The 22893-nt window shown below is 40.3% G+C and overlaps 6 protein-coding genes and 1 long non-coding RNA gene across 8 annotated transcripts; 4 read left to right on the top strand and 3 right to left on the bottom strand.

The window, feature by feature from the left end:
* Window positions 1-172: 172 nt before the first annotated feature.
* LOC106389446 lies at window positions 173-1643 on the bottom strand. The gene is made up of 5 exons (XM_013829702.3): window positions 1232-1643; window positions 1084-1147; window positions 826-990; window positions 675-740; window positions 173-589 (listed from the first exon to the last, which is right to left on the bottom strand). Exons 1-5 carry the CDS (start codon window positions 1528-1530, stop codon window positions 437-439), a joined length of 747 nt encoding a protein of 248 aa, XP_013685156.2. The 5' UTR covers window positions 1531-1643; the 3' UTR covers window positions 173-436.
* A 1469-nt stretch (window positions 1644-3112) lies between these two features.
* LOC106349939 (universal stress protein PHOS32) lies at window positions 3113-4278 on the top strand. The gene is made up of 2 exons (XM_013789900.3): window positions 3113-3957; window positions 4058-4278. Exons 1-2 carry the CDS (start codon window positions 3222-3224, stop codon window positions 4081-4083), a joined length of 762 nt encoding a protein of 253 aa, XP_013645354.2. The 5' UTR covers window positions 3113-3221; the 3' UTR covers window positions 4084-4278.
* A 210-nt stretch (window positions 4279-4488) lies between these two features.
* Window positions 4489-7610, top strand: LOC106349829 (G-type lectin S-receptor-like serine/threonine-protein kinase SD1-13). Its single transcript, XM_013789799.3, has 7 exons — window positions 4489-5808; window positions 5875-5982; window positions 6061-6254; window positions 6318-6528; window positions 6593-6830; window positions 6897-7047; window positions 7130-7610. Exons 1-7 carry the CDS (start codon window positions 4536-4538, stop codon window positions 7436-7438), a joined length of 2484 nt encoding a protein of 827 aa, XP_013645253.2. The 5' UTR covers window positions 4489-4535; the 3' UTR covers window positions 7439-7610.
* A 278-nt stretch (window positions 7611-7888) lies between these two features.
* Window positions 7889-11377, top strand: LOC106349837 (G-type lectin S-receptor-like serine/threonine-protein kinase RKS1). Of its 2 annotated transcripts, none has more exons than XM_048782162.1 (7): window positions 7889-9398; window positions 9474-9593; window positions 9673-9848; window positions 10051-10261; window positions 10350-10581; window positions 10659-10803; window positions 10899-11377. In XM_048782162.1, the coding sequence occupies exons 1-7, from the start codon at window positions 8123-8125 to the stop codon at window positions 11211-11213; spliced, it is 2475 nt and encodes an 824-aa protein (XP_048638119.1). In that variant the 5' UTR covers window positions 7889-8122; the 3' UTR covers window positions 11214-11377. The 2 variants fall into 2 exon arrangements, with proteins under 2 accessions (XP_048638119.1, XP_013645261.2); XM_013789807.3 differs by having other exon boundaries at window positions 7905-9398; window positions 10344-10581.
* A 1200-nt stretch (window positions 11378-12577) lies between these two features.
* LOC106349801 (G-type lectin S-receptor-like serine/threonine-protein kinase At1g11330) lies at window positions 12578-16173 on the bottom strand. The gene is made up of 7 exons (XM_013789770.3): window positions 14462-16173; window positions 14278-14385; window positions 14005-14201; window positions 13716-13926; window positions 13411-13648; window positions 13173-13317; window positions 12578-13094 (listed from the first exon to the last, which is right to left on the bottom strand). Exons 1-7 carry the CDS (start codon window positions 15996-15998, stop codon window positions 12786-12788), a joined length of 2745 nt encoding a protein of 914 aa, XP_013645224.2. The 5' UTR covers window positions 15999-16173; the 3' UTR covers window positions 12578-12785.
* A 1704-nt stretch (window positions 16174-17877) lies between these two features.
* LOC111216236 lies at window positions 17878-22302 on the top strand. Its single transcript, XR_007340209.1, has 4 exons — window positions 17878-18610; window positions 19108-19332; window positions 19762-20106; window positions 20206-22302. It is a non-coding gene; the product is annotated as an uncharacterized LOC111216236 (long non-coding RNA).
* Window positions 18624-21968, bottom strand: LOC106368122 (G-type lectin S-receptor-like serine/threonine-protein kinase At1g11330). Its single transcript, XM_048782161.1, has 7 exons — window positions 20654-21968; window positions 20468-20575; window positions 20195-20391; window positions 19906-20116; window positions 19601-19838; window positions 19388-19532; window positions 18624-19309 (listed from the first exon to the last, which is right to left on the bottom strand). Exons 1-7 carry the CDS (start codon window positions 21966-21968, stop codon window positions 19001-19003), a joined length of 2523 nt encoding a protein of 840 aa, XP_048638118.1. The 3' UTR covers window positions 18624-19000.
* Window positions 22303-22893: the final 591 nt, after the last annotated feature.

Raw genomic sequence — 22893 nt, 5'->3', positions numbered from 1 at the left:
GTTTTTCTGATTTTATTTTGACAACAGTATAACAGAACCGAACCAGAACAAAATGCCTGACAACGTATTGTTTCTGTTGTATAGTTTCGTTTCTTTTTGCAGCTTAAAATATCTAAACTCTAGTTCAGAAACTGAATTGACGCATATCTTCTCTGTAACTTACAACGGTATCTATGACCATCATCATCAAATATATTATCATACAAATAGGTGGCTATATATACAGATAACTGGCACTGGTACACACTATTAGCATACAAGTGGGTTCTCAATGTTTCTCCTTTCAAATAGAACTTCCATGTTTGCTCTATACCACAGTTTCGAAAAGACAAACATGAAAGTTATCTTCTGACATGATTATGCGTCAATGGTGAACACACCACAGCTGATGATGATACAGAGCTTGTCTCAGTATACTCTCGTCTACGTTGGGTTTTTAGGGTTCAGATGACATTGTTGATACAATAACTGGAGGAGAATGCAGCTCAAGCAAAGATTTTCCTTCGGGATAGCCGCCTATGCATAGCGTGTCTCCTCGACCATGCCAGATACCGTCATGTACATTGTTTATCTCCAGTGTTTTCGATTCCTACATCACATTCACAAGCAAGTTGAACCAAAAACGGTATAAATAAATGGATACAGCTTGCTATCATCTGTGAACAAATACACACCTGAGTTAATGTACAAAACGGACACATGAGATGTTGGATGCAATCGTCAAATAAACTATCAGCACCCTGTAAAGAAAAAAAAAGAGAATCGAAATGTCATAATCTCCTCAGCACATAATCACAGAGACAAACAACAAAAAGGAAAGCTTACTCTAATGTTAAACTTCCTTCTTATCTGCATACGGAAGAACCCCAAGTAGGAAGCAATCAAAAGGACGAAAGCAACAGCCAGATAGAGAAAACAATGCCTTTTGGTTACAGCAAAAGCTGCAACGTTGAATAGGAGACCGATGATAAGAATCATATGAACAGTACCCTGACACAACACAACACACACAAAATTGATAAGTCAGATACATAGAAAAGACAACATCTTTCAATGATTGGGAACTCAAAGGGGATTTTATACCTGAAGAAAGCAGGAACCAAAACCGGTTCTTGTCATGTTCTTCCCGAATCTGTAGCACGGACAGCTAAAAGACAAAAGATAAAAAATAAAACTATTAAACAAACTCTTGCTTCGTTATCATTCCAATGTCTGGAGGATATAAACTCACCAAGCGGATTCGATGCAGAGACGACGATCCTCGAGGCAGTCCATAACATCGCCTTCCCAGAGCCGCAAAACGCCGCCGCCGTATTCATCATCTTCTCCGTCGGAGCTCTCGAGTTTCCTCCACTTCCCCTGAGTCTGAAGCGCCACCGTCGAGCAAAGCAGGTCGAAATCCAACACAGATATGCCTTCCAACTCCGCTAGCATCTCCCTCTCTTCCACCGCCGCGCCGCCGCCGCCTTCAACTCCAATGTCGCCTATTACGGTGGCTCCACCGCTCTCTAGCTTACCCGAATCCGCCATTGATAAAAAAGGAGAAAACTTTAGGGTTTTTTAATCTCTACTCTGCAAAAAAGGATCTTCCTTTAATGGGTGAAGAAACGCCTTTTGGATGCTTTATGGCGGGTAATTAATTATTCATAAACCTACCATAAAGCTGTCATTACTAACGGTACAGCTGTTTGCCACGTGGATATTCTGATAGTGGAGAGTGATTGATGTCTCTTTATTCTTATCTCTATTATGCGATTCCTTTTATTTGGATTTTTTTTATAATGTCCGAAAAGGTAACAGAAAACAAAATAATCAACAACTTGTGTTTTTTTGTACATCAAATGTAACGCTAAGATAGTAAGATTTGTTTTTGACCAAAAAAAAAAAGATAGTAAGATTTGTTAATCAAACACCGGATTAGTAAGACCATCTCCAATGCTACACTATAATTTTCTCTATATTTCACTCTAAAATAGAGTAACTCTATTATAGAGTTGGATTTACTCCAATGGTTCACTCTATAATAGAGTTACTCTATAATAGAGTGAAATATAGAGTATTTTTGTTTTTTCACTCTATATTTGGAGTAAAAAAACAAGAATACTCTATATTTCACTCTATTATAGAGTAACTCTATTATAGAGTGAACCATTGGAGCAAATTCAACTCTATAATAGAGTTACTCTATTTTAGTGTAAATTATAGAGGAAAAAATAGAGTCCCCTTGGAGATGCTCTAACGTTGTTAAATAAATAGGACTTTGGCTAATTTTGGGCTGCATGTACTATATATCGTTTAATTCGTTTAAATACTTAAAGGCCTGACTGGTTCAAACGCAGCGGTTGCGGAAGTTTGTGGATACGGGCGGTTGCGGTTTCTAGCGATTTTAATAGATTTGCATGACTGGTAATGCAGTTAAAAATTGATGCGTTTGCGGGTGACTTATGACTGGTTAACTACTAAATGCGATAACAGTCAAATAATAAATTACCAATATTTACATTTAATATAATTATAAAAATATCAAAAATCATAAAATTATAATAAATATAAAATTTATATTTAGAAAGTTATAATTTTAATTTTTGAAAATTTATTGAAATTGTTTTATTATAAAATTTTATAATATTAATTAATATAATAGATATATTTAATATTTTCATAATTTCAATTTTAATTTTTTTATTAAATATTTTTACTTTTGTATATATACTGTTTAAAAGAAAGAAAAAATTTTTACCCTCCCGCAACCGCAAACTCTAGCTGGAGCCAGCTTTTGAATTTATGAAATTCAGAGCGGTTTGAAGCGGTTTAAAATGATTTGAGTGATTGTTGCAAACTGCCGACAACCGCTACCAACTGCAAAAGCTGCGTTTGCGGGTGGTAGCGGGAAAACCAGTCGCCCCTAAATTACGGGTACGTTGTTACTAATTACCATGAGTAACTTAGATCGATTCTATCTACCAGGCCTGGCCCAAAGTTATTTTTCGCTTAACCCAAGGACATTTGAGCCCATTTAACTGAGATTTTACTACCTCCGTTAGATCTTAAACTCATCAATCGAACGGCTCTTAACAAACTCCAAATCTTGCAACAGAAGAAGTACAAGACGACCAAAGTTTTGTTCCGTCTCTCTCCTTGTCCGTATCTCCACCGTCAAAGCCAAAAACTCATTCCTTTTACCCAAAGAAACAGTCTTTCATTTCATCGCCGACAAAACCATGGCTTCACCGGGAAAATCACCGAGGAAATCACCAACCGTCGTCACCGTGCAGCCGTCGTCCCCCAGGTTCCCGATCACCACCACACCGACGGCCGGAGCTCAGCGCAAGATCGGGATCGCCGTCGATCTAAGCGACGAGAGCGCCTACGCAGTCCAATGGGCCGTTCAGAACTATCTCCGATCAGGAGACGCCGTCGTGCTCCTCCACGTTCAGCCGACGAGCGTCCTCTACGGCGCCGACTGGGGAGCCATTGACTTGTCTCCGCAGTGGGATCCGGAGAACGAAGAGTCTCAGAAGAAGCTCGAAGACGATTTCGATATTTTCACCAACAAGAAGGCGAGCGACGTTGCTCAGCCTCTTGTCGAAGCCGAGATACCGTTTAAGATTCATATCGTGAAAGATCACGATATGAAGGAGAGGCTGTGTTTGGAGGTTGAGAGGTTAGGGCTTAGTACGTTGATCATGGGTAGCAGAGGGTTCGGAGCTACGAAGAGGAGCAGCAAAGGGAGGTTGGGGAGCGTTAGTGATTACTCTGTTCATCACTGTGCTTGTCCGGTGGTGGTTGTTAGGTTTCCGGATGATAAGGACGGAGAGGATGAGAAGTCCGGCGAGAATGGTGTTGAGAATCTGGGGGAAAGCGATAAGCTTCATACGGTTCCTGAGGTAGCTGAGGAAGAGGGAGACAAGGAGGAGTATCATGATGCTTCGGATAAGCAGCAGCAGCAACAAGCAGGTCAATTTCAATTTAGCTAGGGTATAAGATAGTGTATAGAAGGATCTTTGTTTTGACTTTTATGTTGGCCACTGATGTTGAGTCAGCTTCTATGTTGCAGAAGGAGACCTCTCTAAGGAGTCATAGAAGGAGAAGAAAAGCGTTTATGTGCCCTTTGGTTTGTGTTCTTGATCTGGTGTTTGGGGTTTGGACTAAATCTTTTGAGTTGTAAGTATGGTCATGTTTTCTGAGTTTTTGTTTTGAACTGTGTGGAAGTTCAGACATTAATGGATTCAGTGTCTTGTGTTTGTCTTTGGAAAAAAAAAAAACAGTTGAAAAATATTTCTTCAATGTTTCAACGAACGAACCATACAAAATAATAACGTCTTTGACGGTTCCAAAATTAATATTCACATCCGTCTCTTACACTCCAGTAGTTTTCGTAGTAGGAAAGTCAGCTTTAGCAGCACAAGTCGGTGCTAATGGTTAAAGAAGATTCAAACTAGACGAACGTCGACTCTTTGGATACATATAAAGACACAATACATGAAGCTCAATGTTCTCCCAAACAGAAAGGGACGAGACTTGCCTGAGAACACATGGGTCGTTCTCGTTTCCTTCTTCTTCTTACCTTGTCTTTTGTTGTATCTTTGAGGTTTTGTTTGTGTGTGGATGTACTCTCGTTCTCTACTGAGCTCAAAGACTCAGAGACGCTCGTGTCCAGCCCCAGCACTTTCAGGTTTGGTTTCTTCAGTCCGGTTAACTCCAAGGGTCGCTACGCTGGAGTTTGGTTCAATAACATTCCTGCGCAGAAGCAGGCTGTAGTTTGGGTAGCAAACAAAGACAGCCCGATCAACGACTCTTCGGGAAAGATTCTGATATCCAAAGACGGGAACCTCGTGGTTATAGATGGTCGTGGACACGTTCACTGGTCCACGAACCTCTCACGACCATTAGGATCTCCCAACACCACACACGCAAGGCTTCTGAGTACAGGGAACCTCGTACTTCAAGAAGGAGATAAGAAACTGTGGGAGAGCTTCGAGCATCCTCAGAACGCGTTCTTACCAACAATGACCATCTCCACCGACGCAAGAACGGGGAAGAGACTCATCCTCAGATCGTGGAAAAGCCTATCTGATCCTTCGCCAGGACGCTACTCAGCCGGTGTGATTCCTTTACCGTTTCCAGAGCTCGCCTTGTGGAAAGACGGTCTTATGCTGTGGCGTAGCGGCCCGTGGAATGGTCAAAACTTCCTCGGACTACCGGAGAGGGACTCGCGTATCGATCTCTACGGGTTTAAACTTGCTAATGACAACAGAGGATCCGTCTCCATGTCCTTTGGTTATAACCAATCCATGTATCATTTCCTCTTGGACACCGAGGGGCACGCGATGGAGAAGTACTGGAGCGAGGCTAACCAAGAATGGAGTTCGGGGTTGATGTTTCCGATAAACTGCGATATATATGCTAAATGTGGCCAGTTCACTAGCTGCCAATCCGGTTTAGACCCGCCTTGTAAGTGTATTAAAGGGTTTGAGCCGCGGAGCTACCAGGAGTGGAACAGGGGGAACTGGACTCAGGGATGCGTGAGAAAGACCCTGTTGCAGTGCCAGAGGGCCAACAATAATGGAAGTAGAGAGGGTGATGGTTTTTTGAGGTTGAAGAAGATGAAAGTTCCCAACAATCCACAGCGGTCTGAAGTCAACGAGCAAGACTGTCCTGGAAGCTGTCTGAGAAACTGTTCTTGTACTGCTTACTTTTATGACACAGGGTTGGGCTGTCTTCTGTGGAGCGGAGACTTGATCGACATGCAAGAGTTTTTAACCTCTGGCGTTACACTTCACGTCCGTTTAGCTGGTTCTGAACTCAGTAAGTAACATTCCGACATTAGTTTCATCATTTTACTAAAACTAACTCGCATATGTTCCTCAACAGAAACCTCCAGCAACCGATCACTTGTGATCGTAATCACGATAGTAGGATGCGCGTTTCTTGTTGCGGTGATTGTTCTTTTAGCACTGAGGAAGGTAGCAAAGCGTAGAGGTCAGAGAGTTATTATATATGTACTCATGTCTCTATAGATATTTTTAGATTTAACAAACTTTTTCGATTAATCAACAGAGAAAACCAGAAACGCGAGGTTACTGTTTGAGAGAATGGAAGCTTTAAATAGTAACGAGTCCGGAGCCATCGCTGTGAATCAAAACAAGCTTAAAGAGCTACCGTTGTTCGAGTATCAAGTTTTAGCTGCAGTTACTGAAAACTTCGCTGTCACAAACAAGCTAGGAGAAGGAGGGTTTGGTTCCGTTTACAAGGTTTGTTTGTAAACAGTTTATATGCTTTCATTGGTACGAGAGGTTACAACTTTTCTTGTGCAGGGGAAGTTACGAGAAGGGCAAGAGATCGCTGTGAAGAGGCTCTCACAAACCTCTGGACAAGGACTAGACGAGTTTGTTAACGAGGTGGTTGTGATCTCTAAGCTGCAACACCGGAACCTCGTGAGATTGCTTGGTTTCTGCATTGAAGGAGAAGAAAGGATGCTGGTCTATGAGTTCATGCCAGGGAACTCTTTGGATGCATGCTTATCTGGTAATTAACTTAACCGTTTGGTTTAACTTTGTTCTGTTTTAATTTGCTTTATGTCTTAATCCAGACCCGGTGAAGCAAAGACTTCTTGACTGGAAGACTCGGTTTAACATAATAGATGGGATCTGTAGAGGTCTTATGTACCTTCACAGAGATTCAAGACTGAGGATCATACACAGAGATCTCAAAGGCAGTAATATTTTGTTAGATGAGAATCTAAACCCCAAGATATCTGATTTTGGACTCGCCAGGATCTTCCGGGGGAATGAGGATGAAGCGAGCACCCTAAGAGTGGTTGGAACATAGTGAGTTTAACTATTTTCATTGAACTTTTGTTGATAACAAAACTGACAAAAGCATAACCTTCCCAGTGGTTATATGGCACCTGAGTATGCATTGGGAGGGCTATTCTCGGAGAAGTCAGATGTTTTCAGCTTAGGAGTCATACTATTGGAGATTGTGAGTGGAAGAAGAAACTCAAGCTTTAACAATGATGACCAGAATCTGAACCTCTCAGCTTATGTAAGACTATTAATGAGCTTTCCTTCTACAAACAAAAGGTTGTACACCATTCTTGAAACCTTTCTTTTTTTTTTTGTCCTAGGCATGGAAACTATGGAATGATGGAGAAGCCACCACTCTTGTGGATCCTGTCATCCTTGAAGAGTGTTTTGAAAACCAAATACGAAGATGTGTGCACATAGGACTATTGTGTGTGCAAGATCACGCTAATGATAGACCGAGCGTTTCGACCGTGATTTGGATGCTAAGTACAGAGAACTCAAACCTTCCCGAGCCGAAGCAGCCAGCGTTTATAGCTAGAAGGGTATCACCGGACGCTGAATCACCTTGGGAAAGTGAGCAAAGAGCATCTATCAACAATGTGAGCATCACTGAAATCATAGGACGTTAGCTCTGTAAGTTGCATAGAAACCTGATACTAAAGAATATATTAACAAGCTAATTAAGCTGTATTTTTTTGTATGTAAGAGTAATCTGTAGGATTAAAGCTTCAAATATTTGGAATCTAGAAAGTTTATTGTATGAGGTCACATAAATAGAGAACATGAGTCCTTTTTGTTCCTCTCCTTAAGCTTGATATAGACGGCAATACTGTATACATCTTGAAAAAAATATGTTATCTAGGAATAGAGCTTGAATAAATGATAGCCATCTTGTGATGAACTCTGTTTTGTGCTAGTCAAGGTTGTTGTTGTGTATTTAATGAATCCATGAAAAGTCAATACAGATCTTATCCATTATTCAGGTTTATTTCCGTATATACTCGGTAACGAAAACACAATACCATAGTGTTTTAATTCTTTCTCTCGGTTTTAAAATTTCACCGCTTAAAATCCATAATGTGCTCAAGTGTTATCCATTAATGTCAAAGCCATAATGAAAACTATTGGTGTTCTTTAAGTTCTGTGTCATGTTCAAAGTCACATGAATCAGTTCTTAAGTTGCATCCTTTGAGTAATTACCGGAACTTTACAGCTAATGTTGTTAGTTTAATGGTGTTCAACTTGGCTTTTAATACTACACAGCATTCATACGTTTCATCACATCAACCTACTGCTCATAAACAAACATAGCAATGAAGATTGTCTTTGTCATCTTCTTTTGCTCCTTCCTCCAAACTTGTATCTCCAATGATACCATCATGAGAAGACAGTCACTGAGAGATGGTGATGTCATACTTTCCGAAGGGGGGAGGTTCGCCTTTGGATTCTTCAGCCTGGGGACTTCAAATCTCCGGTATGTGGGGATTTGGTATGCTCAAATCTCTGAACAAACCGTTGTATGGGTTGCAAACCGAGACCGTCCCATTAATGACACATCTGGTCTGATAAAGTTCAGCAGCAGAGGGAATCTCTGCATCTATGCATCAGTCAACACAACAGAACCTCTCTGGTCGACCAATGTTTCCGACAGTATCTCCGAACCAACTCTAGTTGCAAGACTCTCTAACACAGGGAACCTTGTTCTCCTTGATACACTCACAGGGAGAGGTTACTGGGAGAGCTTTGATCATCCTACAGACACTTTTCTTCCCTTTATGAAACTTGGTTTCACACGAAAAGACGGTTTGGATCGGGTTCTGACATCATGGAGATCTCCAAACGACCCTGGCTCCGGAAACCGTACTCTACGGATGGACCGTAGAGGGTTTCCGGAGCTGATTCTACACAAGGGTACGATCCAATGGTGGCGCACCGGGCCGTGGACCGGGCTGAGATGGAGCGGCGTGCCCGAAATGAACAGAGGATACATCTTCAACAACTCGTTCGTGAATAATCAAGATGAGGTATCGTTCACTTACGGTGTAACGGATGCTTCGGTCATAACGAGGTTGAAAGTGAACGAGAGAGGAACCATACAACGGTTCACATGGATCGCTAGGGATAACAGATGGAACGAGTTCTGGTCGGTTCCTAAAGAGGAATGCGACTACTACGCACACTGTGGGGTTAACGGTTTCTGCGATCCCATTAGCTCAGAGACGTTTGAGTGCACGTGCTTACCTGGCTTCGAGCCCAAGATTACTCGTCACTGGTTCTTGAGGGACTATACTGGCGGGTGTTCGAGGAAGAACAAAACCTCGCTGTGCCGTGAGAAAGACGGGTTTGTGAAGTTAACGCACGCGAAGATTCCCGATACAGAAAATGCAAGTGTTGATATGAGCGTAACGTTGAAGGAGTGCAAACAGAAGTGCTTAGGGAACTGCTCTTGTGTCGGTTACGCGAGCGCTTACCACGACGGTGAGGGAGGAGAAAGAGGGTGCTTGACGTGGCACGGTGATATGTTGGATACGAGGACTTACTTGAATTCTGGACAAGATTTCTACATACGTGTCGACAAGGAAGAGTTAGGTACTTAAAATCTATTCCTCAAGTTCTTCTTCTGTTTCTAAAGTACTTGTGTAGTGATTTTATTTCTTGTTTCAGCGCGGTGGGACAGTAATGGCTCATCAAGGAAGACGAGAGTTGTTCTGGTTCTCATCAGTTTGTCTGCAGCCGTGATGTTACTAATGGTCATTGTGTTCTGTTTTGTAAGGAAGCGGCGAAGTAAGTAAATGTATCTATTTAGGTTCATAACTTCCTTGAATAGCACGCAACTACCTATTTAAAATATTCTTAACTGCAGAGTTAAACAGTCTTAGAAGATCTTCAACAACCTTCTCCTTTGATTTTGAAGACTCACTCAAATTTGAAGATGACAGGGAGTTACCTCTCTTTGATCTTAACACCATCGCTGCAGCCACTGATAACTTTTCTTCCCACAACAAGCTTGGAGCTGGTGGTTTCGGACCTGTTTATAAGGTAGGGAAAATGATAATCCATAGTCACTTTTATAAATGAAAATCTTCATCAATATTTCTCCAAATGAACAAGTATAGATTTATGGGGTTTGAAACAATTACTAAACATATATTTTTCTTAATCATTTGGAAGCAGAATAATAATACATATTTACTACTATTTTTTTGGGGTCATAGACGAATGTTTCATTTTTCTATTTCAGGGCGTGTTACAAAACGGTATGGAGGTAGCAGTGAAGAGGTTATCGAAAAACTCGGGCCAAGGAATGGAAGAGTTCAAGAACGAAGTCAAGTTGATATCGAAGCTGCAGCATCGAAACCTCGTGAGGATCTTAGGGTGTTGCGTCGAGCTGGAAGAGAAGATGTTGATATACGAGTACTTACCAAACAAGAGCCTAGACTGTTTCATATTCGGTAAGTTCAACATTTTCCAACAAATTCAAATTTCCCCCTTCAGAAAGATCAATTAGTTTGTATTTGTTATCCTCCTCTTAAGATGAAGAGCAAAGAGCGGCGCTGGATTGGCCGAAACGGAAAGGAATAATCAGAGGAATTGCTCGTGGAACCATGTATCTACATCAAGATTCAAGACTGAGGATCATCCACAGAGACCTCAAGGCCAGCAATATACTTCTTGACAACGAAATGATCCCCAAGATTTCGGATTTCGGCATGGCTAGAATCTTTGGAGGCAACCAAATCGAAGGATGCACTAACCGGGTCGTTGGAACAATGTTAGTTACTCTTTACTTTACTTATAAAGCTATTCAAAAACTTCAAACCATAAGTTGTTTCAATCTCATTTTCACAGTGGATATATGTCACCTGAGTATGCAATGGAGGGTCATTTCTCCGTTAAATCTGACGTCTACAGCTTTGGAGTATTGATCTTAGAGATCATAAGCGGAAAGAAAAACAGTGCTTTCCACAAGGAATCATCGAACCTTGTCGGACACGTAAGTACTAAACTGCATATTTTATCCACCTTACAAACTGAGGAATAGAATAGAACATAACATAAGCAAATGCTTGTTTTTTTTCATCTTTGTAGATTTGGGATCTATGGGAAAAAGGTGAAGCAAAAGACATCATAGACGATTTAATGGACCAAGAGAGTTATAATGAGAGCGAAGTGGTGAAGTGCATACATATTGGGTTGCTTTGCGTGCAAGAAAACGCTTCGGACAGAGTAGATATGTCCTCTGTTCTCATCATGTTGGGTCAAAACGCTATTGATCTTCCAAATCCGAAGCTTCCTGCGTTTACTTCCGTGAGAAGGAGAGGCCGAGAAAATGTTGCTTTGCCCATTGCAGAACCTGGTAGTTCTGTTAATGACATCACCTTCACCGATGTCCAAGGTCGTTAAATTTCTTACAAAGAGAGAAAAAAAAGAGAGGAAGTTTCTTGGTTTCACTATAATAAATTTCTGCAGAATATTCAAAGATATTGTTATGTATATTTAATGAAATTGAAACCATGATAAGTCAAAACTGGTCTTATCCACAATTCCAAACTATCGAGGTTCGTTCATTTCACTATATATATACATAGCAAAGCAACCCAAAACACAAAACCTTAAAACACAAAACCTTGAAGGATGTGATAGGAGAACGAGGGTGCATTGCTCTGGGCATATCTGATAAGGCTGTTGTTGCAGATGTCCTGAGTAAGCACCGAAGAAGACGACACCGTGAGAGCCGTCTGAATGAGATTGAGAATGAATTAGAAGCGCTTAGGAATGGAGTCAGTGGGGAGGAGGATACTCCTCTTTGGAAACAGAGAGATGGGAAGTATGCAAGTGTTTTCTCTGCAAAGAAAACATGGCTGCAGTTGCGATCGGCTCAGACAGTCTGTGAGTGGAGTCAAGGGGTATGGTTCACACAGTACACACCGAAATATTCCTTCCTCGTATGGGTTGCACTCCGACAACGACTGCAGACATGTGATAGGATAAACCGGTGGAACGCTACAGCAAACACAGCCTGTGTGCTCTGTGATGCAGCTGATGAAACCTGCCACCATCTCTTCTTCAGCTGCAACTACTCAAGACAAATCTGGAAATCACTGGCTGGTGGGATTCTCCAGAATGCGTTCACTACATCTTGGAATGACGTTGTAGAAATCATCTCCAACACAAGCCTGCCACCGACGAAGAAGTTCCTTATCCGCTACACCTTTCAAGCTACGGTACATGCGCTGTGGAGAGAGAGAAATGCCCGTAGGCATGGAGAACAGCCACAAACTGTGAATGTCATCACCAAGTTTGTAGATAAAACAATCAGACTCAAGCTACTCTCAGTCAAGGGGCTGGGGCAAAAGTATCTTGAGGAGAGCTTGACCACTTGGTTTGCAACAAGAGAGAGACCACCATGAAGGGATTTTTTTCATAGAATCTAGAGTATAGAGTTTTCTTACAAAAACAACAGAAGCACTTGATGTACAAAGTTTTGATTGAATAAAATTTTACATTCACTCAAAAAAAAAAGACAAAACCTACTGTGGCTTTTCAAAAACATGTTTGGTTTTTTCATTTCTCCTTGTCCTTCAGGTTCAGCTTCAGCTTCTTCATCCATTTTAGTTAAGTTTCAATACAAGAATCTACTGAAATTGTCAATCAACCCACCTCAGTTTCACATAAGGTGTTTTAAACTGAGGTAATAAGACCAAATCTGAACATAACATCTCTGATATACATCTTTTATTCTTAATCTAATCATTAACTTGCAAACATAGAGTTTCTCAAACCTTATATTATACAAACATACATACTTATTAGATTCTTACAACATACTCAACCCACATCCTAATGTCTATATTGACTTACAGCACTCCACACATTTTATTCTACACACATCATAATGTCGACATTGACATATAACAATCCAAACATTTTTAATCAACACACTTAATTGTACATAATCGGATTGGATTTATGATCTTACCGCCCTGTAACAGATGTGAGGCTCACATCATTGATAGACTCCTTTTGACTACTCTGGTCAGAAGATTCACCCTCAGACTTTTCTCTTCTTGTTATAAACGCAGGCTGCTTCGGCTCAGGGAGGTCCATGTTCTCAGTTGTTAGCATCCAGATCACAGTTGAAACATTCGGTCTATCATTAGCAACTTCTTGCACACACAACAAACTAATCTGAACACATTTTGTTATCTCTTTCTCGAAAGACTCATCAAAGACGTTTGGATCTGCTAGAGAAGCAGCCTCACCCTCATTCCACAGCGTCCACACCTATAAACATACCAAATTTACAGGTAAAGTTTAAAAGGTAGAAAATCTACTAAACAATGATTGTTAGTGCACACTTACATAAGCTAACAGGTTTGGATAATTATCTTTCTTGTAAGAGTTTCTTCTCCCACTTATGATCTCTAAAAGTATAACCCCCAAGCTGAAAACATCTGATTTTTCTGAAAATAAACCTTCCATTGCATATTCCGGTGACATGTAGCCGCTGCAACAACATCAAAAAAATAATTCATATAGGTTATGATAATACTGGCTTTCAAAATATTTGTGTTACTATTTTTCCGAAATGAGTACTTACTATGTTCCTACAACCCTTCTTGTGTTAGCTTCATCTTCATTTGCTCGGAAAACTCTTGCAAGCCCAAAATCAGATATTTTGGGATTCAGGTTGTCATCTAACAAAATGTTGCTGGCTTTTAGATCTCTGTGTATGATCCTTAGTCTTGAATCTCTGTGAAGGTACAGAAGACCCCTGCATATTCCTTCCATTATGTTCAACCGTGTCTTCCAATCAAGAATCTTTTGCTTCAAAGGGTCTAAAGAAAGAGCTTACAAAATCATTAGCTTTCCTAAGTAAGAACGAAAGAGAGGAGATCATTTTACCAAATAGATAGGCATCCAAGCTTTTGTTTGGCATATACTCGTAGACTAGCAACCTTTCTTCACCTTCAATGCAACAGCCAAGTAACTTCACCAGATTCCTATGTTGCAACTTGGAGATCACAACCACTTCGTTCATAAGCTCCTCAAGTCCTTGTCCTGATGCCCTTGAGAGCCTCTTCACTGCTATTTCTTGCCCTTCAGGTAACTTTCCCTGAAGAAAAAAAAAATATTGATATGAGATTGTATAGAAAAATCTCTTTTCAGAAAGTGTTTTGTTTAGTGCCTTTACCTTGTAAACAGGACCAAATCCGCCTTGTCCGAGCTTGCTTCTGAGAGAGAAGTCATCAGTTGCTGTAGCTAACACTTGGAACTCAAAGAGCGGAAGCTCCTCTAGCTTAACTTGGTTAGAAGCAGCCTCATCACCACTGTTAACTTCTTCCATTCTCTTTAACAACTGCTCTACACTTCTATCTTTCTTTGGTTCTCCTAAGGCAATGATTTAAGAAGCAAACAAATTATTATAAAAGGAAAAATCTCAAGCAAGAGTAAAGAACACTCTAACCTGGACGCTTTTTGAGTTTCAGGCATGCTAAAAGAACACAGACCGCAGAAACAAACACAATGCCTAGCACAAGTGCTGTGATCATTACTGCTCTCTTGCTGTGTGCTTCTACAAGATTTTGGTGAGATGTCATTAGTCAAAGAATAATAAGAAAGGTGAGACTACTAAAGTTTCTTTTACTCACTGAGTTCAGAATGCGAAAGCCGAATATAAAGATCAATGCCACTTCCCAAGAAAGATTGCATATCAACTAAGTTACCACTCCAAAGCATGCATCCAATGCCTTGATCATATGCATAAGCTGTGCAAGAACAGTTATCTAAACAAACCTTAGGACAAGCTTGCGCATTAGCTAAAGATGGTTGCACATTCACTGGTACTTTCATCTTCTGCACTTTCAAAAACCAATCTTCTTTTCCTCCATTACTACTTCCATTCTTGACTCTTTCGCACCGTAGTGGAGCTCTTCTCACACATCCACTAATCCAGTTTCCTAAACTCCACTCAGTGTTGTTCCTAGGCACAAACCCTTTTATGCATTTACACTGTGGGTCTTCCCGGTAATTGCAGCTCCCATATGGACCACATCTATTGTATTCATCACAATCTGTAGATGGGAACCTGACACCAACTCTCCAATCATTCATAGAAGTACTCCAATCTCTCTGGTATATAGCTCCATTAGGATCCAAGTTGAAGTGATACAAGAAAGAGTCATTAGCAAAGGTCAGTAAAACCGTTCCTTGGTTATCATTATTGAGGTTAAACCCATCAATGTTCAGAAGGGAATCCATATCCGGTAAACCGATGAAAACCTGACCGTTCCAGGGACCGCTACGCCACTGTGGAACCTTGTTCTTCCAGATTAGAAGCTCGGGAAACGGGAAAGCGACAAGGCCAACTGTATAGTTCCCTGTTGAAGGATCTGTATAGCTTCTCCAAGAAGTAAGCCCTGTATTCTCTCCGGTTCCATTGTTAATCCCAAGACTCATTCTTGGCAACATAGAACTATAGGGATGCTTGAAACTCTCCCACAGAATCTCACCGTTGTTTCTGTTGTCTTGTAACCTAAGATTCCCATTTTCCATTAGCTGAACCCAAGTTTCATTTGGAGCTACTGGTACTGTGACGTTGGTGGACCATAGAAGGCTGTTTCGACCATCCGTGACCACGAGGTTTCCGTCGTCAGAGATGGAAACAACACCGGAAGTGTCGTTGATGGGAGCCTCCCTGTTGGCGACCCAAACCACAGTTTGAACTGGAATCTTGTCGTACCAAATCCCAACGTAACGTAACCGACCAGTTGAGTTTACAGGAGTGAAGAAACCAAACCTGAACACACCACTTTTGGAGAGAAGTGTCTTTGACTCTGAGTCTTTGATCGGAGTTGAGAACGTGATTCTGTCTTCGCCGAAACATAGTCTCGGAGAGAAGCAAGAGAATGCTGCAAGAAGAATAAGAACAACAAAACAAGGACGTGAGTTCAGTAGAACCACCATAGCTACTAAGTGAAAAAGAACAGGTTCCAGTTTTGCTTTGTTGTTTCTCTTTGGAAAGTTATCGTGTACGAAAGGCAAGTTAATATAGTGGTGGTCTCTTTGGAAGATATCGTGTACGAGAGGCAAGTTAATATAGTGGTGGTCTTTGTCTCTATAAGAAGACTTTCTTTCAAAGAAGATTGTTTCTGTCGTAGAGTGACATTTGGGCAGTGACTTCAACATCGTAAGTCAAGCGAATTTGTCGGTTATTGAGTGGTAAAATGTCATAAATTACCATCGATGGCAGAACTTGATGTTCTGTGTCTTTCTGTAAAGTCACATGCAAACACTATTGTAGTAATATGTTTAATTTTTTCACATTTAAGTTAAAATGGCAGAACTCTGTCAAGTTGCAATGGCGACGTACATACAAACTGTATCATTGCCCCCCCCCCCCCCCCCCCCCCCCCCCCCCCCCCCCCCCCCCCCCCCAAGTTCACCATTATGTTACCATGTGTCAAAAAAGATAGAAAACAACTCGTAAATGAAACATTTTGTATGGTCTAAAGATCAGACTCTTTTACTACTTATCAAGGAAAAAAAAACATTGAAACTACATCCGATTTTTTCAGACGTAACTGTTTTTTTTTGCTATAGGAATGCAATCAGTGGTAAACAGAACCTTGAAAGACTAGCAATAAGATCACATAGACCAATGACACTGAAGCAGGAAACGGTATTGGAGCTTTCCACACAGTTAACAATAGAAATTTTGAAAAGGAAAAAGACGAAGAAGGAAAGCAAGATAAGGAGAATCATTTCAAGAAAAAATCTACTGTCATCGTATACAGGGTTCACATAGCCCAAACAATCTCTGCTCCTCTGTTCATGATTATCAGAGCCAAATCTAGGCAGACAAGGCCTTTTCCTACCGCTCTTAGCTACGGTTCTAGAGTCTTTCAGTTGTTCCCACGGGCAAACAGTTTTCGACATAGTTCCATCAAGAACCCGGGACGAGATCATCATCCAATGCTCTTATCAGTTACATACACCTTATCTAAAGAAAAGAAGAGTCTCCCATCACCAGTGTTGGTGTCCACCAACCGTCTTCAAACCCGCTGTTTAGGGTCCCCCGTCGTCGGTTCATACTCCGACTTTAGTATGTTCTTCAGAACATCAGTTTCAGGGTTTCAAGTGAAGCATCTCTACGGGTATCTTCGCCCCTTTAACACACCTATTGCTGTACTTTTCGTTTATTGTCTGGCCGTTGAGATTAACTTCGGTTGTAATCATTTGAACCTGTTCGATTTTTAGTTTAATATAAGCTTTCGTGACAAAAAAAAAATCTACTGTGGCTTCTCAAGAGTCAAGAACATGTTTCGGTTCCATTCCCATCAAGGTTAATTAATTCATCTAAGAGTAGGTCAAGTTTCAGCACTAGAATTTATTGTAACTACCAACACAGCTCAGTTTCACATTAGGTGTTTTTAACTGAGGTAAATAGTACAAAGTCTGTACTAGATGAATCTGAACATAACTTCTCTAACAATAAAAAAAATTTAGAAAAGTAGGAAGAAGACAAAGCCTACTGTGTCATCTCAAGAGTCAAGAACATAATTCGGTTTTGTTTTTCTCCCTTTCCAACAGGTTCAGTTTCTCCATCAAGGTTAATTAATTCATTTAAGAGTAGAATTTATTATAACTAACACACCTCAGTTTCACATAAGGTTTTTTAACTGAGGTAACAATACCAAGTCTGTACTAGATGAATCCGAACATAACTTCCCTGATTCTTTAATCAAACCATTAACGATCGCGGCAGCCACTGATAACTTCTCTTCCCATAACAAGCTTGGAGCTGGTGGTTTCGGACCTGTTTATTGTTAAACAGAGCATGACTCAAAACGACGCAGCTTTGGCTCAGGATCAGAAAGGTAAAGCGAATATGGGCCAAGACGAGACAAAGCCCAGTCGACAAAGAAGAGTGCATCTTCGGTGGTCTTAGTGGCTTAAGGCTACAGCCCTCGATTCTCTTAAGGATCAGGATTGAGCCATCTGTCTAGTGAGCTACGGTTTTCATTCTCTAGCATAAATATACTAAACTAGGTTGTAATCGTTGAGGTAATGAATGAAATGAAAGTTCAGTGAAACAAATTCATCTTCTTCATAAGTTTTTCAGTTTTTATAAATCTCTTTATTTATAAGGTAGGGAAGATATTTGTTTTTTTCATCTTTGTAGATTTGGGATCTATGGGAAAAAGGTGAAGCAAAGGACATCATAGACAACTTTATGGATCAAGGGACTTATAACGAGAGCGAAGTGGTGAAGTGCATACACATTGGGTTGCTTTGCGTACAAGAAAACGCTTCGGACAGAGTAGATATGTCCTCTGTTCTCATCATGTTGGGTCAAAACGCTATTGATCTTCCAAATCCTAAGCTTCCTGCGTTTACTTCCGTGAGAAGGAGAGGCCGCGAAATTGTTTCTTTGCTCATTGCAGAGCCGGGTAGTTCTGTTAATGACGTTACCTTCACCGATGTTCAAGGTCGTTAAATTTCTTACAAAGAAAGAAGAAGAAAAAGAGAGAGTAAATTTCTTTCTTGGCTTCACTATAATAAAATTTATGCAGAAGAGTCAAAGATGTTGTTATGTATTTAATGGAATTATGAAAGGTCAAAACTGATCTTATCCACAATTCCAAACTATCCAGGTTCGTTCATTTCACTATATATATACATAGCAAAGCAACCCAAACACACAAAACCATAATAGTGTGGCTTCTCAAGAAAAAAAAATGGCTTCTCAAGAACATATGTGGTTTATGTTCTTTCTCCTTTTCAGCTTCTTCATCCAGGTTAGTTAAGTTTCAGTACTAGAAACTATTGAAAGTGATTTTACTGAGGTCATAAGACCAAATCTGAACTTAACTTCTCAGATATACATCTCTTGTTCTTTAATCTAACCATTAAGCATGCGCAGAATAATAAAATTTTCAAACGTAGGAGTTTCTCAAACCAGTATTTTATATAAACATATATATTTTCTAGATTTTTACAACTTATTCAACATTCATCATAATGTCTATTTTATATTGACTTATAACACTCCACACATTTTATTCAACACACATCATAATGTCTATATTGACTTATAACACTCCACATATTATAATCAACACACTTAATTATTCGCCAAACATATTCAAACCTTTTTAATTATACATAATCAGATTGGCTTTATGTTCTTAACGCCCTGTAACAGATGTGAGGCTCACATCATTGATAGAGACCTTCTGACTACTCTGGTCAGAAGATTCACCCTCAGACTTTTCTCTTCTTGTTATAAACGCAGGCTGATTCGGCTCGGGGAGGTTCATGTTCTCGGTGGTTAGCATCCAAATCACGGTTGAAACATTAGGTCGATCGTCAGCAACTTCTTGCACACACAACAAACCAATCTGAACACATTTTGTTATCTCTTTCTCGAAAGACTCATCAAAGACGTTTGGATCTGCTAGAGAAGCAGCCTCTCCCTCATTCCACAGCGTCCACACCTGTAAGAATATCAAATTTACAGGTAAAGTTTAAAAGCTATAAAAGTTACTAAACACTGATTATTAGTACACACTTACATAAGCTAAAAGGTTTGGATAATTATCTTCCTTGTGAGAGTTTTTTTTCCCACTTATGATCTCTAAAAGTATAACCCCCAAGCTGAAAACGTCTGATTTTTCTGAAAATAAGCCTTCCATAGCATATTCCGGTGACATATAGCCACTGCAATAACAAATATTTCATTAATATGATAACCCTTCTTGTTGTGTATAATGGGAATGGATACTTACTATGTTCCTACAACCCTTCTTGTGTTAGCTTCATCTTCATTCGCTAGGAAAACTCTTGCAAGCCCGAAATCAGATATTTTGGGATTCATGTTGTCATCTAACAAAATGTTGCTGGCTTTTAGATCTCTGTGTATGATCCTTAGTCTTGAATCTCTGTGAAGGTACAGAAGACCCCTGCATATTCCTTCCATTATGTTCAACCGTGTCTTCCAGTCAAGAATCTTTTGCTTCAAAGGGTCTGAAGAAAGAGCTTACAAAATCATTAGCTTTCCTAAGTAAGAACAAAAGAGAGGAGATCATTTTACCAAATAGATAGGCATCCAAGCTTTTCTTTGGCATATATTCGTAGACTAGCAACCTTTCTTCACCTTCAATGCAACAGCCAAGTAACTTCACCAGATTCCTATGTTGCAACTTCGAAATGACAACCACTTCGTTCATAAGCTCCTCAAGTCCTTGTCCTGATGCCCTTGAGAGCCTCTTCACTGCTATTTCTTGCCCTTCAGGTAATTTTCCCTGAAGAAAAAAAAATATTAATATGAGATTTTATACAAAAATCTCTTTTCAGAAAGTGTTTTTTTTAAGTGTCTTCACCTTGTAAACAGGACCAAATCCGCCTTGTCCGAGCTTGCTTCTGAGAGAGAAGTCATCAGTTGCTGTAGCTAACACTTGAAACTCAAAGAGCGGAAGCTCCTCTAGCTTGACTTGGTTAGAAGCAGGCTCATCACCACTGTTAACTTCTTCCATTCTCTTTAACAATTGCTCTACGCTTCTATCTTTCTTTGGTTCTCCTAAGGCAACGATTGAAGATGCAAACAAATAATTATAAAAGGAAAAATCTCAAGCAAGAGTAAAGAAAATTCTAACCCGGACGCTTTTTGAGTTTCAGGCATGCTAAAAGAACGCAGACCGCAACAACAAACACAACGCCTAGAACAAGTGCTGTGATCATTACTGCTCTCTTGCTATGTGCTTCTACAAGATTTTGGTGAGATGTCATTAGTCAATGAAGAAGAATAAATGTGAGATTAGTAAAGTTTTTTTTTTACTCACTGAGTTCAGAATGCGAGAGACGAATATAAAGATCAATGCCACTTCCCAAGAACGATTGCATATCAACCAAGCTACCGCTCCAAAGCATGCATCCAATGCCTTGATCATATGCATAAGCTGTGCAAGAACAGTTATCTAAACAAGCCTTAGGACAAGCTTGCGCATTAGCTAAAGACGGTTGCACATTGACAGGTACTTTCATCTTCTGCACTTTCAAAAACCAATCTTCTTTTCCTCCATTACTACTTCCATTTCTAACCCTTTCACACCTTAATGGAGCTCTTCTCACACATCCATTAATCCAGTTTCCTCCACTCCACTCTGTGCTATTCCTCGGCACAAAACCTTGTATGCACTTGCACTGTGGATCTTCCCGGTAATTGCAGCTCCCATAAGGACCACATCTACTGTATTCATCACAGTCTGTAGATGGGAACCGAACACCGACTCGCCAGTCATTCATAGAAGTACTCCAGTCTCTCTGGTATATAGCTCCATTAGGATCCAAGTTGAAGTGATACATGAAGGAGTCATTAGCATAGCTCAACGAAACCGTTCCGTGGTTATCATTGTTGAGGTTAAAACCATCAATGTTGAGGAGAGAATCCATATCCGGTAAACCGATGAAAACCTGACCATTCCAGGGACCGCTACGCCACTGTGGAACCTTGTTCTTCCAGATTAGAAGCTCGGGAAACGGGAAAGCGACAAGGCCAACTGTATAGTTCCCTGTTGAAGGATCTGTATAGTTTCTCCAAGAAGTAAGACCGATGTTTTCTCCGGTTTTACTGTTGGTCAAGAGACTCATTCTTGGCAACACAGAGCTATAGGGATGCTTGAAACTCTCCCATATGATCTCTCCGTTGTTTCTGTTGTCTTGTAGCCTAAGATTCCCGTTTTCCATTAGCTGGACCCAAGTAGCATTTGGAGCTACTGGTACTGTGACGTTGGTAGACCATATACTGCGGTTTCTACCATCGGTAACCACGAGGTTTCCGTCGTCAGAGATGGAAACAACACCGGAAGTGTCGTTGATGGGAGCGTCTCTGTTGGCGACCCAGACCACTGTTTGAACTGGAATCTTGTCGTACCAAATCCCAACATAACGTAAGCGAGAAGTGGAGTTTGCAGGAGTGAAGAAACCAAACCTGAAAATGCCCTTTTTGCATAGAAGTGTCTTTGACTCTGAGTCTTTGATCGGAGTTGAGAAGGTGAGTCTGTCTTCGCCGAAACATAGCCTCAGAGAGAAGCAAGAGAATGCTGCAAGAAGAAGAATAAGAACAAAACAAGGATGTGAGTTCAGTAGAACCACCATAACTACTAAGTGAAACAGAGAAGTTCTAGTTTTGCTTTGTTGTTTCTCTTTGTAAGATATAGTGTACGAGAGGTAAGTTAATATAGTGGTGGTCTTTGTCTCTATAAGAAGACTTAAGAAGAGGAAAGTGCTGATGTTTTAATCTTTCAAGGAAGATTTTTGGTTCTGTCGTAGTGGGACATAATGGGCAGTGACTTCAACATAGTAAGTCTAGCGATTTTGTTATTGAATGGTGAAAGGTCATAAGTTACCATCCCTCTCAATCAACTTGATGTTCTTTGTCTTTCTGTAAAGTCACATGCAAACTATTCGAGTGATAACTATGTTTTAGAAATTGTGTTTAGCTCTTTCACATACTGTTAAGATGCCAGAACTCTGTCAAGTTGCAATGGCGACATACATACTAACTGCATTATTCCTCCAGCTTCACCACTATGTTACCATGTCTCAACAAATATTTTATAAGAGAGACGGTAGGCAATGATCTACTCTTTTATTACCCATCAAGGCAATAAAACATGGCCGCCATCCATGAATATGCCTTTGAAGACTAGCACTAAAATCACATAGACCAATGACATTCAAGCAGGCATCATTATTGGAGATTCCAATAAGAAATAAAAAAAAAAGAAAAAGAAGAAGAAAAGCAAGATAAGGAGAATCTTTTCAAGACAAAACTTACTGTCTGTGGCTTCTCAAGAGTCAAGAACATGTTACACGTTCAGTTTCTTCATCCAAGTTAATTAATTCATCTAAGAGTAGGTCAAGTTACAGACTTACAGTACTAGAATCTATTGTAAATTTGTAACTATCACCACAGCTCAGTTTCACATTATGTGTTTTTAACTGAGGTAATGATAACAAGTCTATGCTAAATGAATCTAAACATAACTTCCCTGAAATACATTTTTTACTCCCTCCGTTT

Source organism: Brassica napus, chromosome A6, assembly GCF_020379485.1.
Source record: "Brassica napus cultivar Da-Ae chromosome A6, Da-Ae, whole genome shotgun sequence".
In the NCBI taxonomy this organism is placed as follows: Eukaryota; Viridiplantae; Streptophyta; class Magnoliopsida; order Brassicales; family Brassicaceae; genus Brassica; species Brassica napus.
This window is presented reverse-complemented; position numbering and strand designations above follow the sequence as displayed.